This window comes from Orcinus orca, chromosome 19, assembly GCF_937001465.1.
Source record: "Orcinus orca chromosome 19, mOrcOrc1.1, whole genome shotgun sequence".
Classification (NCBI taxonomy): Eukaryota; Metazoa; Chordata; class Mammalia; order Artiodactyla; family Delphinidae; genus Orcinus; species Orcinus orca.
Genome location: NC_064577.1, coordinates 26493195 through 26508883, shown reverse-complemented (window position 1 = coordinate 26508883; position 15689 = coordinate 26493195). Strand labels below are relative to the sequence as shown.

The 15689-nt window shown below is 51.7% G+C and overlaps 1 protein-coding gene across 13 annotated transcripts in view; it reads left to right on the top strand.

Moving 5' to 3' along the window:
- The window catches only part of SLC39A11 (solute carrier family 39 member 11), a 419622-nt gene extending 410146 nt beyond the window's left edge, over positions 1–9476 (top strand). For 12 of the 13 annotated variants that reach the window (XM_049701912.1, XM_049701908.1, XM_049701907.1 and 9 more), the window contains 3 exons: positions 3923–4021; positions 6644–6802; positions 7818–9476. In XM_049701912.1, coding sequence (XP_049557869.1) covers positions 3923–4021; positions 6644–6802; positions 7818–7896 — 337 coding nt within the window. In that variant the 3' untranslated portion in view covers positions 7897–9476. The remainder of the gene's footprint in view (positions 1–3922; positions 4022–6643; positions 6803–7817) is intronic. The other variant, XM_049701906.1, reaches the window with a different exon arrangement.
- The last annotated feature ends 6213 nt before the right edge of the window (positions 9477–15689 follow it).

Sequence of the window (15689 nt, the reverse complement as noted above, 5' to 3'; positions counted from 1 at the left end):
TTCGCCCTTAAGGTTCACTCCATCACCAGAAATACATTTCAAAGGCTCCCCACTCCCGGAATAGGAGCTCAGGGTCAGCTTCAGCTATGAAAGTGACAGCAGAAGCCTCTAGAAGAGGCTGTATTCCTGCCCAGGGCTGGTGGGCGCATGCTTGTCAGGGTCCTGTAACTTGAGTAAGGCTGGACAAAGTGACCCAAAGCTGGGTTTGGATTCCTAGACCCGGGACCCAGCAGGTGAGACGAGGCGAGACTCTTGACTCTGATCCCCAAACCAGCCCCCAGCCCCACCCACCGAGGCCGGCTCTCATCCTCCCCCACCCCCCCGACAACAGAGGTGTTTGTTCTCGGGCCTTCTGAGGCAAGAAAGGACACTCTTGACCCTTTTACCCTGCCCTTTAGACTGGCTGGGGAGTGATGGTTAGGGACTCAGAAAGGGAGGAAGCCTAGCTGGCCAGCAGGCCTCACCGCCTTGCACACCTGCCTATTTAAAAAGCAAAGGAGCAGAACAGTAGCTTTTGCCTAAAAATCACAAGCCAGATTTCTCTCTGGACCCTGTCTAATTTCTCCTACTCTCGTTGTCTCCTGTGAAATCGGGGCAGATCTGGGCTGCCGTGGAGAAGGTGTGGGCCAAGGTTCACTCCCAGCCCTCACCTGGCAGAGGTACTTCTGCCTTGGACAAAATCTCAAGGGTCACCCAGGGGCGACCCTCTAGGCTCATCATCCACTGAGGACGTCCATACTCAGAAAGGCAGCAGGACAGTCAAGTCCAAGCTCATCAGAGTGCCTCGTAAGCCCTCCCAGCAGCTCATGTCCCTTCTGTGCCAAGGGGAGGATCCAGCTCTGGGCACTTCCTGGGTCTCAGCGGGGATGGACCCCGGAGGTGACCAGGGAAGGATGCCCGCCCAGGGCAATCATGAGTCCGGGGCTCCTGGGAGTTTCTGTGCCCCGTGAGCCGACTGGCCAGCAGCACGCAGGAGCCCGGTATCAGAAAGCCCTTCACGTTCACGGCGGCTCTCCAGGGAGGTGCACTTGGCCTGTCCAACCTTACAAGGGGTGTAAATGTCTCACAGGAGTGTCAACAAGAACAAATGAACGAGTGCTGGTGGGGATGTAAGCACAGGTGGGCCAAAGTCAGATCTATCTGACGCAGGACTTTGCAACGGCATGAGTCTTGACTCGGGGCGGCAGGTACTCAGCCTGTCTCGGAAAGGGGACCTGTGAGTTCTTGGAAAGACCTCCCAGCTGGAAAGGGTTCAGCCCCACCCTGGCCCAGCCCTGCTTCCTGAAGCTGAGTCAGTTCTCTTGTTGACCCTGACTGTCCTACAGTCCCATTCTCCATCACCCCTCCTGTCATCAGCTCACACTGGAACCTTAGTGAAAACGCTCACCTCCACCTCACAATAGACTCTGATTAGGTTCTCAGGACACGCCAGCTCCTGGGTGCCAAGGGCTTTAGAGGGTCCGTCCCAGGGCATCACCCTGGCAACCCTGGGATGCCGGGGGTTGTATTGTTCTTTGAATTTCACGGCAGGGGGAATGGAAGGTAGCACGCCAACATATCGTGGGCCCAGGAGTCGAACACAAGAAGACGAACTGCAAAGCCCAAACTTTACTGTGTGCCAGGCGGCGAGGACCTCGGGGCAGTACGGGGGGCCCAGGGTTGTGGTTCCGTCTTGTCGGATCTTTCTGTACCCCTCAGGCATTAGGGCAGGAGTCTGCCAACTCTGCAGCCCATGGGCCTAATCCAGCCCCCGACCTGCTTTTATAAATAAAGTTTTATTGGAACTCAGCCATGCACTTTTCTTTACATATTGGCTGCTCTCCCACTGCAGTGACAGAGTTGAATAGTTGCAACAGAGACCCGATGGCCCGCAAAGCCTAAAATATTTACTTACTGGCCCTGTGTGCTGTCCTCTGGCTCCTGGGATGAGGTCAGAGCATGTCTGAACCCCTTCCTCTCTAAGAAGTAAAAGGAGAGAGCTGCCTTAGGTAACGTAGGCAAGGATGCCAGGAACCTTGCGGGGGAAGGTCAGCGCCCACTGAGCGGTACCGCCAGGGGCCCTTTGTGGACGTGCCAGGTGGGGTGTCTTCCTGTCTGCCCACTTCATCTTATGAAGAGTTTGGCCTGGCTTTGGGGGGCCACGCTCAATGACTCTGTCAGCCCTAAGCCGCCAGAACAGTTCCTTTATCAAAAGACTCATAATAATTTTTCAGATGCTCATCGTCACTTTGATGCGCTGGTGGGGGGATGTTCAGGGGAAGCATCATGAAGTTGTCCAGAAGGGACAGGATGAGAGTTGATTAAAGGAAGCCCGTGCAAGATAAATGTAAGTCCAAGATTCTGGAAGGGTCAGGATCTTCCTAAGAGTCTCCTTGACCTGGCAGCTCCCAGGTGAAGGCTCCCTCCTCCCGAGATGTCTGGAGCTATGAGTCCCGTATGAAGGATGCATGCGTGAGTCGGGGGAATAAAAGAAAACACAGGCTGAATTTCAGGCCCTCAAACAAAAAGGAGATGAAATATTAAACACTGGGGATTATCGTAGGTATTCTCGATAGTTAGAACAGGAGGTAGAACAGGAGCCCGTGGCCTAATGGAAGTGTGTCCCTGTCCCAGGATCGTGGGGTAGGTGAGTGGGCAAGGAGGCCAGGGTGGAGCCGGCTGCTGGTCGACAGCACTCCCTGGCCGCTGTCCAGAGCTGATGGGCGGATTCCTGTTGGCAGCAAGGTAGACGGACGTGAGCACATTGACCGGAAAGCCAAGTGACAGTGGAGTTTCCCTTTTCTATCTAATCCATCCACAACTCCCTAGGCCACATTCCAGCATTGCTTGCCAAGTGGCAGCCACATGTCATGCCCTTGAGATCCTTAGTGACCAGGTGAGTCCTCGTGGAGCTGTCCAGCCAAGGTAGAATCTCGTCCTGGGAGATACCCTAAAACTGCCTTCCTGTTGCCTTCAGACTGACCCTGTTTCCTTCCCATCTTCCCTTTCCTTCCTCTACCAATGGACGTGCAGTTCAGTCATGGTAGTTTGCTGCGTGGGGAATGAGGGTTCTTAATTTATGTGCACGCCTGGGGACCTCCCTGGGGGGTCATGTATCGCTTTTGTCCCCGTCTCTTTCTGTTTCTCCTTCCCTTGTACTCCAATACCTGATTTGTGTGCAAGGCAGGCTCTCGAGGCTTGGCTCCGACCAAGTGACCAATTCACAGAGCCCAGCCCCTGAGTGTCCTGCAGAGGCAGGAGGGCAGAGGGTCACTGTGAGCTCCCCAGGGGCCCCAGGAAGTCCAGTGCCAGTGCCAGACCAGCATGCAGACAGCCCGTGGGCAAGCCCAGCCCAGACCCAGATCTGCGTCCCCATCAGAGTCTGCATCCGTACTTCCTCGTCCCATTTCTGAAGTTGCTTCTGGACAAAATGTGATCTCTCCATCTCTATGCCGTAACGGAATGGAACCCCAAAAGTGCTGAACACCTCATATGTGCTAGGGACTTCATAGGCATGAAATCAGGTCCCTGGGTGACAGCAGTCCTTCATGGTTGAAGTTAGTATCCCCACGTGACCCCCTGCACGTTACATACAAAGATCTGAGGTGTAGAAGTTGGATGATTTGCGCAGAGTCGTGCAGCTAAGTGGCAGAACTTGGGTTATCCTAACACCCAGGCTGTGTGCTCCCCGCTGTGCTGTAAGGTCCATAAACATGGAGCATCTCCAGGGACGAAGGACAGCGTGAAGCGGGGAGGATCCGTGTCCCCTTCCTCCTCGTGTTCACCTGCACGCGTGCCCTGCGTTTCCCCTTCCCTCACCTGTCACAGGGATCCACTGGGGCCTCTGATACCATAGGAGGGCATTGGGCAGAGGCCAGGGCCCCCGTCCGTGTGGGCGCTCCGTTCTGGACATCCGCCCTCACGTGCCTTCTTGGTCTTTCAGGAATTTAGCCATTGGAATTGGGATCCAGAATTTCCCGGAGGGCCTTGCTGTCAGCCTCCCGCTGCGAGGGGCTGGATTCTCCACCTGGAGAGCCTTCTGGTAAGTGCTCCAGACGCCCAGGGTCGGGTCCGATGTGGAGCTCAGAGCAGTCCTCCTGCGGGCAAGAGCAACCTCTTCTGGCCTGGAAGTGAATCTGAAGCTTCTGGAAACACCAACAACCTGGTTGAATGCTGCACCCCCAGAGCTGGGAGAAGCCTCCAGAAACTCACCTCTTGACCTTCAGCCCGTGTTTCCTATTTTCAGAACCCCTCCAGGGATAGACACGCCCACTCTGGGTGGGGTTTTCTCTGTCTTGGGTGGGGAGAAGCAAGGCAGACCTTGTGTCCACTCTCCATGTCCCATATGCCCTAAGGAGGCTCGCTCACCACAGCCTGTCCTCAAGGGTCATCACATTAGCTCCCGCCGTGGCCCTGGTCACAGCGAAGACCAGGATTATGTGAACAGCGTCTGGGCAAGTGAAGCTGTGGTGCTCACGCCTCGCGTTTTCATAGCCCCCAAAGGGCTTTCAAATCCATTCCCTAATTTTACGTTTTCAGTGACCTGTAAGGTAAGGCCCCAGGTCTCAGAGGAGGGGATCATGGCCCCGAGTGTCAGCCAGCCGGCTCATCAGGCGGTGATGCCAAGGCTGCTGCAGGCTCTTCTGCCCCTCAGCTCAGGACTCTGAGCCTCAGAGCACCTCTTTATTGAAGGGGCCACTGCCCTAGCATGTACGCCGAGAGCACTCAAGGGCTGCTCATAACAACAGTTAAAAAACGCCTTCCAGGGCTTCCCTGGTGGCGCAGTGGTTGAGAGTCCGCCTGCCGATGCAGGGGACGCGGGTTCGTGCCCCGGTCCGGGAAGATCCCACATGCCGCGGAGCGGCTGGGCCCGTGAGCCATGGCCGCTGAGCCTGCGCGTTCGGAGCCTGTGCTCCGCAACGGGAGAGGCCGCAGCAGTGAGAGGCCCGCGTACCGCAAAAAAAAAAAAAGAAAAAGCCTTCCATTTTATAGGGCCTTGTGACTTACAAGTTCTTGCATATACTTAAATCATTTTAGTTCCATCCTGTGTCATCTCTTTCTCCATTGCTGGAGACTACGGAATAGAGGTTTCGGGGGAAGGGCAGAGCAACGTGGCCCTAGAAATTTTTTTCAAATGTGAGTTCTGTGAGCCCGGAAGCCATGACTGCTGTCTCATACAGGAGAGACTCCAGGGGCAAGGAGGGGAGGGGAGGGGGGTATCTGTGGTCAGTGTCCAGACCCTGAGATTAAAGTGTTTGTTTAACTGGACACACTCACGAGCTGCAGAGTCTGCAGGCCCATGCATGTGAGCATGGAGCCGGGAAGCAGTGGCCCCTTGGAGGGTGCTGCAGTGCAAACAGTGTCCCCCGTGCCCACCATCTGCTCCTGGCCAGGAAGAAGCGGAGGGAGGTGGGAGTTCACAGTCCTATCCTGTCATCTGTGGAGGAATGGAGGGGAAGTTGTCTCTCACCCCCATTTTACAGATGAGGGGACTGAGGCTCGGAGCCAATAATATCTTGCCAAGTGCCCACGGCAAGGAACAGTGGGAAAGATGTCCCAGCGCCTTGTCTATCGGTGTCCAGCCTGTCCAGGAGTCTCTTGGCGGTAGGGCTTAGCCGTGGGGTTCAGGTACTGGCTTACCTCCTGGCACTGAATTATCAGGGCTCATGTGGGCTGCTGTTTTAATCAGGGCTCATGTGATTTCATCCTATAGAAACCCACTCTCACTAGCTCAAATAAAGGGAGTTTTTGAAAGGAGAAATCTCACCTTAATCCAAGATGGAGGGTAGTGGGGCCAGGCCCTCACTATATACATGGCCAGGTAGGTCCACCTTGTCGGCAGAGGTAGGTGGGTACAGCTCCTTCAGAAGGGGTGCCGTTGTGGCCGGAACCCCCAAAGATACCAGGCACAGCAGTCCTTGGGAAATGTCCGTACCACTCCAGTCAAGTGTCCTATCCTTCAGAAGACAATGTAGCCATCAACCGGTGAGTGGGTATATAACATGTGGTGTGTCCACACAGCGGGATATTATGCAGTCATCAAAGGAGTGAAGTACTGATAGTTTTTACAACGTGGACGCACCTAGAAAACAGGATGCTAAATGAAATAAGCCAGTAAAAAGGATCCCCTATCGTATGACTCCGTTTATAGGAAATGTCCACAGTAGGCAAGTCCCTGGAGACAAAAAGCAGATTAGTGGTTGCCAGGGGCTGGCGGGAGGGAGGAATGGGGAGTGGCTGCTAGTGGCTGTGGGGTTTCTTTCTCGGGATAATGAAAATGTTCTGGAATTAGATGGTGGTGAAACGGTTGCACAACCTTGTGAATATACTAGAAACCACGGAACTGCACACATTAAATGGGTGTGCCATTTGGTATGTGAATTATATCTCAGTAATGTCGTTATTTTAAAAGGACAATGTGGAAAACGTAAAACTCTAAAATAAACCTGGGAGGGGTGTCTCCTGGAACTCTGAAATAGGGAGTTGGGAAAGGAGACAGAGGTGGTGTAAAAACAAACAGAAACCAGCAAAGTGCTTTGGCACTGCCATGCCGATCTGATGTGGAAGACAATGCATGGTTTTCTAGAGCTGAGTCAGCAGTCTGAGCATGCCTGTGTCTGCTTGACCCTCCCCGCGGCGGGACGTGTCTCTGTTCTCTCCTTAGGTACGGGCAGCTCAGCGGCATGGTGGAGCCCCTGGCCGGGGTCTTTGGTGCCTTTGCCGTGGTGCTGGCGGAGCCCATCCTGCCCTATGCTCTGGCCTTTGCTGCCGGCGCCATGGTCTATGTGATCATGGATGACATCATCCCCGAAGCCCACATCAGGTGGGAGAGCTTCCCCTCCCCCATCTGTCCTTGTCTCTGTCCCAGCCCGGCTGGCCCCCCCCTCTAGATCTGCCCTGTCTTTACTTGCTACTCTGTTCTTTACTCCCACCCCTTCCAGCCCCTTCCCAAGATCATCCTCACCGCTCCCCACCAACTGTGTTCTTTGAAACTAAAAGAGGAATAACGGGCAGTTGGGTGGAGAGTCAGACCAGGTCATATTAGGCAGTGGCATACATGCCCTGCCCTCTACCGCCAATGAAACAGACTATTATTTTCTTATATTCTCTCTCTCTCTAGATTTTTCTGGGGCTGGAATGAGGGAGAAGTGAGCTCTTAAATGTTGACCACAGCTATTCATCCAGGTTCTCATTGTCTAGCTGCAGGCCAAGTGTTGGGGATGGAGGGTTCCTCTCTGTTTCATTTTGGTTTTTATAGAAGAATGATTTTGAGGCTAGTATTCAAGGTCAGATTACATAATGTCTTCAGGAAATCGTTGCTGCTTTTTATTATTCAAGCATGGATTGCAGAGCCATGATAGGTGACCTTGAGTAAGTTACTTACTTCTCTATGCCTCAGTTTCCCCACAGTAAAATGAGGATAATAATAGTACTGATTTCAGGTGTTTATCCTTTGGTATTACATGAGATAGTCAGTTTGCCTGGCATATATATAGTAAGCCCCAATAAATGATACTTATTATTTATTGAAGTATAGTTAATTTACAATGTTGTGTTAGTTTCACGGGTACAGGAAAGTGATTCAGTTACACATACATAGATATTCTTTTTCAGATTCTTTTCCGTTATAGATTATTACAAGATACCGAATATAGTTCGCTGTGCTATATAGTAGGTCCTTGTTTATTTTATAAATAGTAGTGTATCTGTTAATCCCAAGTCAATATTATTATTAGCGTATTTCTCTTGGAATTGGACATTGTGGAGGATGCTTTCAGCCTGGACGCTGTCCCGCAGTGCATCAAAGTCTTCCTTTTCTTCCTTTCCTTCCCTCCTAGTGGTAACGGGAAACTGGCGTCCTGGGCCTCCATCCTGGGTTTTGTGGTGATGATGTCGTTGGATGTTGGTCTGGGCTAGTTGCTGAAGTGCCTCGGACCCCAGGAAAGGCAGCACGAGGAAACGGCCGGGATTGGCTTCTTCAGGACCACAGCCTCTTTCTTCACATCAAAACGTTTTTCCTTTCTCTCCTTTTTGTCTCATTACGCTGATTGACTCTGATCATGACAATTTTTAGTTTTCTTTTAAGGGAGATGGTGGTTTTATTTGGAATTTCCGGTAGTCACAGAACTACAGATTTTTGCTTGGCCACTACATGGACTCTTTCTTCGGTGGGAAAACCAAGGACCTACAGATCAGGGAAGTCTCTGCTTTTGCACCTTTGGTCTCCCTCACTGGACTCAGTGGCAACTCCTCAAGGTCACCTACAGAAGCAAGCTACCAAGAGAGAAGTCTCCCAAGCATCTTTGCCTAGTGACTCAGAGCAGAGTGGCCAGGACAGCTCTTGTCTGTCCTTCCCGATCTTTTACCGTTGATCCTCTGTCCATCAAGACTCGAACAGGAGCATCGTGGACAAAGCAACCTACTTCCCAAGGCCCAAGGAGGAACATACCTTCTTCTGCCTCCCCCGAGGGGGAGGCTGCATGGGGTGAGACACAGACAAAGGGAAGAAAAGCAGCTAGTCTTTCTCTTTTTTTAAGGCAAAGATTGACACTATTGAAATTAAGGGAATTAGGACAACTGTGAACACACAGTGAGCCCTTTGAAAAGAGGACAGGGTGGAGCTTTGATCAGAGACCTCTGCTCTCTCTGGATTCCAAGAGCAAACCGGTTTGCCATGGTTTCCAAGTCCCCTAGACATGTGTTTTGATAAGCTTATAGGCTTCGTTTTTCTAAGAGACTTGGGGACACCAGCAAACTGCTAGAACTCAATCCCTTCATTTACTTATGGAGGGAGCCACTTAAGCTCATTTAAGTGAGCGAAAGACTTTTGGAATCTGCACTGGGTCCTTCTCTGTTGACTATTCGGTAACTCATAACCTGACCCAGAGCTCTTAAGCTGCTGTGTTGGATTTTGGCCAGAGAGCTCAGGATAAGAAAGGAAAAGGGGTAGGAAAAGAAGAGGTATTTTTAACATTTCCCTTTTAAAGTAAATTTGAGACAAGTCATCATTCTAAAATGACCCTAAAGAATGACTTGAACGAGACTACTCCCTTATCCACACAGCTTCTCCATCAGGGGTGACATAACTTGTCTGCTTCCAGCACAGCTAAGGCCTGCCATCCTCACTGGTCGTAGGAGCCTTCGGGACCTTGAGTGGGCGCTGCTGACAAGGCAGGCAGCCCAGGAGGCAGGTATTCAGATGCCGTGTGATCAATGCCTGCCCTGCGTTTACATGTCCCAGTGCTGCCAAGGGTGAATACTCTGTTCTAGGAATGCCCTATAACCCTACGCTAGATCTATGTTCGTTCCTCCGGAGCACTGATGATCACAATTGAAGACACATTCAGAGGTTTGATTGGTGGAGGTTCGTTGGTTTGGTGGTTGGCATATGGGTATTTTTATGTCTTTGTATGTCGTTCTACATAATGCAGACTTCTTTCTGACGGACAAGACCTCATAACTGTGATTAATTCCAATAAAGGGGATATTGTTGTGGATGACCTGTGCTACGTCCAGTCCTTTTCAAAAAGCTGCTTCTTTCCAGGGTTGATCATCTAAGAGCTAACTAAAGTTAGTCCTAGTATCTACCCTACCCAACACCAGGAGAAGCAAAGGAAGGAAGGAGTTCACACGAGAAGGGCTAGCTAGATTTATGGTTGCAGACAACAGCATCCAACTCCAGCTTACTTAGGCAAAGAATTTAATGGAAGGTTATCAGGGAGCTCATAGGATCTGTAGAGCATCGGGCTTGAAAATGGGTTGGATCCAAGAAAACTAGAGGTCTGGGACTATGGCCCAATCGCATCTCAAAAACAGCTTGATTTGGAACGCCATGGTCCCTCGAAACTGGACCATTACTCAAACTGCTACCATCACCACCATGGGAAGGAGCTGTAAAGTGACCCTGATTCTCTGTGTCCTGGCTTCACGTTCAGCGTTCTGAGCAGGGCAGGACCATCTAGCTGGCAGAGTTTAGATCCTGTGCCCAGGAACTAACCGGTCTTGTCCTCTTATTAAGACTCACATAATAATGGATTTTCCAGTTTGGGGAATGAGTTCAGATGGTGGAGAGCCAAAAGAAGAAAAAAATACGTTTATGACAGCCTCACTCTTCTGCTGTTCGACATCTACATATACTTTGATTCTTCGATTTTGTCTTAAAAACAAAAACAAACAAACAAAACTTCCTGCTTAGATAACGGAGCTGTCCCGAAACTTCAGAATTCCCCTTTCCCCCAGTGGCTAGCCGCCCAGTGGTGGAACACGCCCTTCTTGGATTGAAACAGTCTTAAGCAGGTGGAGCCCAACGTTGAAGAGAGTGTGGCATTTGCTAAAATGCAGGTGGCACCATCCCCACTCTCCCTTCTTCCAGACCTGCCTAGTCTGGCTACGGGAGAAATAACACCACATTGAATACTCATTCTGAACAAACACCTATCTTAGCCAACAGTGTCTCAGCCTCATTAGATACTGTCTCCTAGCTAGTCATAAAACCAAATCTTTAAAAATTCGTGTCACAGTTCAAAACAGATGATTGCTTCCGGACGGCGGGATCAAATTCAAAGGATATGTGTTCGTTGCCTCCCCTGTTTGTAAAGTGAATCCCTCGGCCAGCACTAATGTTACAGGATGCCACGATGATAGGACGGACAGGAAGGCTATTCTAAATCCAGACGTATGAGCCTGCCTCTTCCATACCGGAAGAGGTCCAAAGTAATTGGTCTGCAACCAAGCAGTGTGTGGGACCATTGGAGTGTCATCAGTATCCGGGGTCAGGGGTCAATCACCGATCCTATGTGCACCCATTGGCCAGGTCTGACGGATGACGGACAGCCAAGTGGTTGAATCCATGCATTGTTCCATCTTTGGTAACATGGCCACTTTTATTCTTGAATCAGTTGAGAAAGCAGCAATGTCCCCGGGTAAAGAAACTGTCATTCGTAGTCTCGGCCACTTAATTAGTAAGAGTCTCCTCCGCAGTGGAGACTATGGGTGACCTTTCACTCGAGGGACAATTATTTCCACACTTGCCCCTTCCTGAGGGGCGCAGCCATCTCTGCCTCCCCAAACGTCTCTGTCACCAGACCTCTAATCTTGCTTCTTTCCAGTGCTTGGCCATTTGGCCAGACCATTTGTCACAGTTCATAAACTGGTGTAGCTTCTTGCATCAAATCATCTTTCCTTCCAGGCAAAGCGGACGTAGAAATGTGTGCTTAGAATTCTCCCCACTGGGAGGTCTTCTTCTCACCTTCTACCCTCAGTGGAACTCTAACACCACAGCAGTCCATTTCTAGATGGGGCCGGCATATCAGCAGAGCCATTGGTAAACTAGGCTCAGCAGTTTTTCCTCTCTCAGTCACTTGGAAACTGTCTTTTTTTAAAGCTGCTAGCACCACTTACCAGGACTGCCTCTCGTCTCTCAGATCCCTGACTGTCTGATGGCAGAAACATCTCATTCCCTCAAGGCTTTGCCTTTGATGGACACCTTGACTCATCCCAGGGGACTGGTATGGGACGTGGAAGGGGGGGAAGGTATGGGCGTCTGGATCTTCTCTGGGGACATTCTCATCCTGCCGTGCTGACGGTGGGACCGGAAGGCCGTTGGTTAGACTGCGCCAGGCAGGGTGCTTCCCGCCCTCGTCATCTCCTTGAGTCCTCCTTGACTTCTATATTATAACCGCGCTTGAACAGCGAGGCCGGGGAGGTCCCGGAGTCTTACTCGCCAGGGTGGTGCTGGGCAGCGGCAGAGTCGTTTCTGCTTTGCGCGGAAGATGCCCAAATTGACTTCCCGACCCCCCTCCTTAGGGCTTTCTTGATGCAGCATCCTACACACCTCCACCTTCCATAAAAGTTGGTTGAATCCGTGAAAGGTGGCTAAATGGGAGCCCAGGGGCTGTTCGCCTTTTTTTTCCTTTTAAATTGGGGTATGATTACACATACGAAAGACACCGATCTTCTGTGTTTACAGCACTCAGGGTCGGCCCTGCGGCAGGGTCTTCCAGAGGCGCGGGTTCCCCAGCTCTCGGGTCATCTCCGCCTGCCTACTGTCCTGGGCCCGACTGGCCTGCCCGCAGGTGCGCTCCCAGCCCGGCCGCGCGTTCCCGGGGCGCAGCGCAGAGGATCTCCCGCTGGTGCCCGGGCGCGGCGCTGTTCACCTGCTTGGGGCGGGGGCGGGCCCACGGGGCGGGGCGGGCCCGCGGGTGGGCGGGGCTTCGCAGCACGCTGCCCGCTGCGTTCCCGGCGCCCTGGGACCCGCCTCCTTCCGTCGTCCGCCCGCGGAGGGTCGCATCCATTTTCCCGTGTGACGCCGCTGGGCTACCGCGGGGCCAGTCCACTCCACCAAAGGGACCCCTGGTTTCCCGGGGCTCCTGCCGACTGCGGCTGGTCACTCCCAGCTTGTCTCCTCCGATGATGGACCCGGGTTTGGGTGAATTTGGAGTTTGTGTAATTTGAGGAAAAACAGTACTCGAGTACAAAACACAAAATTAGGCCCAAAGCTTTGGAGGGGCGCCTGTGAGCCAGCGTCCTTGCAGTTCAGGCTTCGCTGCCTTTAAGGTAGGTGCACCTCTGGTCCCCGTGCGTGCTTTCAATTTACTCCGCTTGCCTGGGGGGCGGGGAGGCCTGCAGTCCTAGGGGAGTTCGAGGCGTCAGCAAACACACTAGTCCTCTGTAGTGAATTCCCGTTTTGACCATCTTTCTAACACAGCTCAGCCCTGCAGCGTGTTCCTAGCAGGAGGAGGTTCCTCCAGGCGGGTTTAGTTCTTCCTCCTGGAGGGTGGACTGGTTCCCCTCCCTCCAGCAAAGGGGCCTTACATGGCCACCGTCTGTCCCCAAGAGCTGTCACTGAGAGGTCTGCAGCTTCTGTTGGGGCTGCACAGCCTCAGGGCCCCCCAGTATCCTTAGAGCACTTGCTACTGCCTTCTGTTCCAAGACATGGAAGACGTGGGTGGATGGATGAGCTAAGAGGGCAACGGGATTTTGTGGCCCAAAGACAGGCACATACGATTCTTTGTGCAGGGTAAACCTTGGAACCTGTATCCCAGCATCCCTGCACCCCATGATCCTTCCCCTAGTTAGAAGATCAGACTGGAAATTGTGTGGGATCTTTTCTGATGTAGCCCCCATTCTCTGGCAAACTACGAGCCATTAAATTAATGTCTCTCACTGGCCTGTCTCCAACCAGCAGGGAGGGGTATGGATCTAGGCTCTTTGGAGCTGGTGAGGACCCAGCCCTGGGGATTAAGGCCAGGCTAGCGTCTCCCTCCACTGATGCGGGAGCCATGACCTCCAAGAAGCCCAGGAGGTGCCAGGGAAGAATGAAAATACAGCACAAGCTGGGAGGGTGGCGGGGACGGTGGGGTGGGGGAACGTGCAGAGAGGAGAGGCCCTTAGCGGTTTTTTTTCAGCTTTCCAGATGTGCGGTAAGGGTGTGACAGGTGTCTCGGACCATTGCCTTTTAGGGATAGAGTTCAATATGCACTGGGGTCTGCAGCCTACGTTGGTCACTGCCACACCCTGGAAGGTGTCCCATGGAAAAGAACAATGAACTGATGTAAGGTTAGTACTTAGGTTTATACTTCATCAAAGGTTTTCTTGAACAGGAACCTGCTCCCTTCCTGCTTTTTCAGTGAAAATGCTGATTGAACTTAACGTGTGAAATTATAAGGAAAGTAAAAGCGTGCGTGTACTACAAACCTACAATACAGGTTGAAGGAAAAAAGACTGCTCTTAAATAAACGGTTCGTGAATCTGCAGATTTCTTCCACGTAGACTTTGGTCGCTTGGTAGGAGAGGGTCGTCGTATGAGTCCTTTGCTGTTGTATAGCAAGCGAGCACAAACTAAGTGCAGAGATGTCTTAGTTTTGGTCACTGCCTTTAGTTAGATTTAGGAGCTTGTGCAAATCAGCTCCCAACATGATGAATTCCATGGCCATGGCTATCTAAGGCTCAGCTATTGGCTACACTTTGCAGGCCAAAGGAAAGGATAACAGTACCCCCAAAACAGAGTCCACTAACCAGATCTATAAGAGCGTATAGACCTAGAAGTTCCCAAGGGTTTTTTTATATATATACCTTACATTCAAAATGTGTATCATAGACTTGTATGATAAAAAGAACAAAAATCTTGTAGGTCAAAGTGAAGCCTTAACTTTCTTGCTTTGGAACCCAAACTTGAACACAAAGGAGATGTTTCAGGTCATCTGGTGGAGGTGAGAAGGGATTATGCTGTGGAAACCAGAAAGGTTCATGAACCCATACGGTCCTCCTTCCTAAGAGCTGTTTCCTTACCCAGTAGGTTATGCCCGCTTGGGGGGAGGAGGTGATGTGGGTGTGTATTTATTTAATGTAGAATTCTTGGCAAATGTAAAATTCTTGGCAAACCTGTCAGGTTGGCAGGTGCTGAAAAGTAAAATCCTCTTTTTCCAAGCCAGAAAAACTCGGGTGCCAGTTTCCCGTCCTTCTCCTCATGGCGCCACCAGGCAGAGGGCCACTTCTCCTAGCACTCGGGGGACCCAGGCACCAGACACAGTGACAACCTCTGGCTGGATGACACAGCCGTCAAGGTTAAAGGGAGAGCCGGGTTAGATCTTTTCCTCAGGGGGCTCTGTCATCCTGAATATTTGTTGTGAAAGGCCAGGACGCAAAGGGGTGCATGGTTTAAGCTCATCTTAAGGTTAGGGTTGTGGTAGGGCTGGCGGAAAAGGGCAGGTAGGAAAGGAGAGAAGGAAGTTAACGGGGATGCAGTTGGCAGCATCGCCACTGCTGGAGAAGTCTGCTGCTGTAGGCCTGGACGCCCAGACAACCTGGCTTTGGGAAAAGGCAAGATTCCCCAGGGGAGCGCCCTTAGCATTCACAGCGCTGACTGCGCATCTGCACGAGAGGTGACGATGCAGATAGCACGGGATCAGCCTTGGCAGGGGAGCTCCTAGCAGGGCTTTGTGGTTTGGAAAAGGGCAGTAAGCAAGTAGGGAACAGGGCTCCCCCGGAAACACGCCCTTCTCTGCCGCACCCAGGTGCCTCCCACTGTCAGCTCAGCATCCACTTCCTCCCTCCTTTTACTGGTCAGGGAGGCTGGTCCCAACCGTTGGGCCCCTGGAGTTATGACCCATCAGCACCTGATGCTGTGTTGCTCAGTCACTGACTTCCTGCGTTGCCCGTGTCTCGTGCATGGGTCAGTACCGTTCCTCATTTAGATTTTGTTGGCAAGTATGAAGAGGGGTCAAGCCAGCTCAGGGTGTTAGATGCTTAAATAAGTTGAGAAGGTTAGGATTTTGCCAGTGAGAAGGAAAGCTAGCACCTATGCATTCGGATGTCAAGGTGTTATGATTCAGGCGTTAACTGGTGATTTTTGATATTAACCCTCTAATCGCCACCTCAATCCGCTAAGAACAGAAACAGCCCGAGGAAAAGATTCGGCAGATACCGTTAGCGTGAGCAATGTACCAGTTAAAAATGGAACCGCCGCTCTCTCAGAACTCCTACAGAAGTAATGACGGTGTCCTTCAGGCTGTTGTGATGCTTTACCTGGGAGGACTAGGTGATGAAGAGTGGTTTTTGCCCGTCATGCTAGCTAGGCGATCTGCCCTTCTGCTCAGGAAGTCTTTATGACATCCCCTTTATTTTTCTCTCTCGCTCCCTCCCTCCCTCCCTTCCTTCCTTCCTTCCTTCAATTTATTTTATTGACGTATACTTGATTTACAATGTTTTCT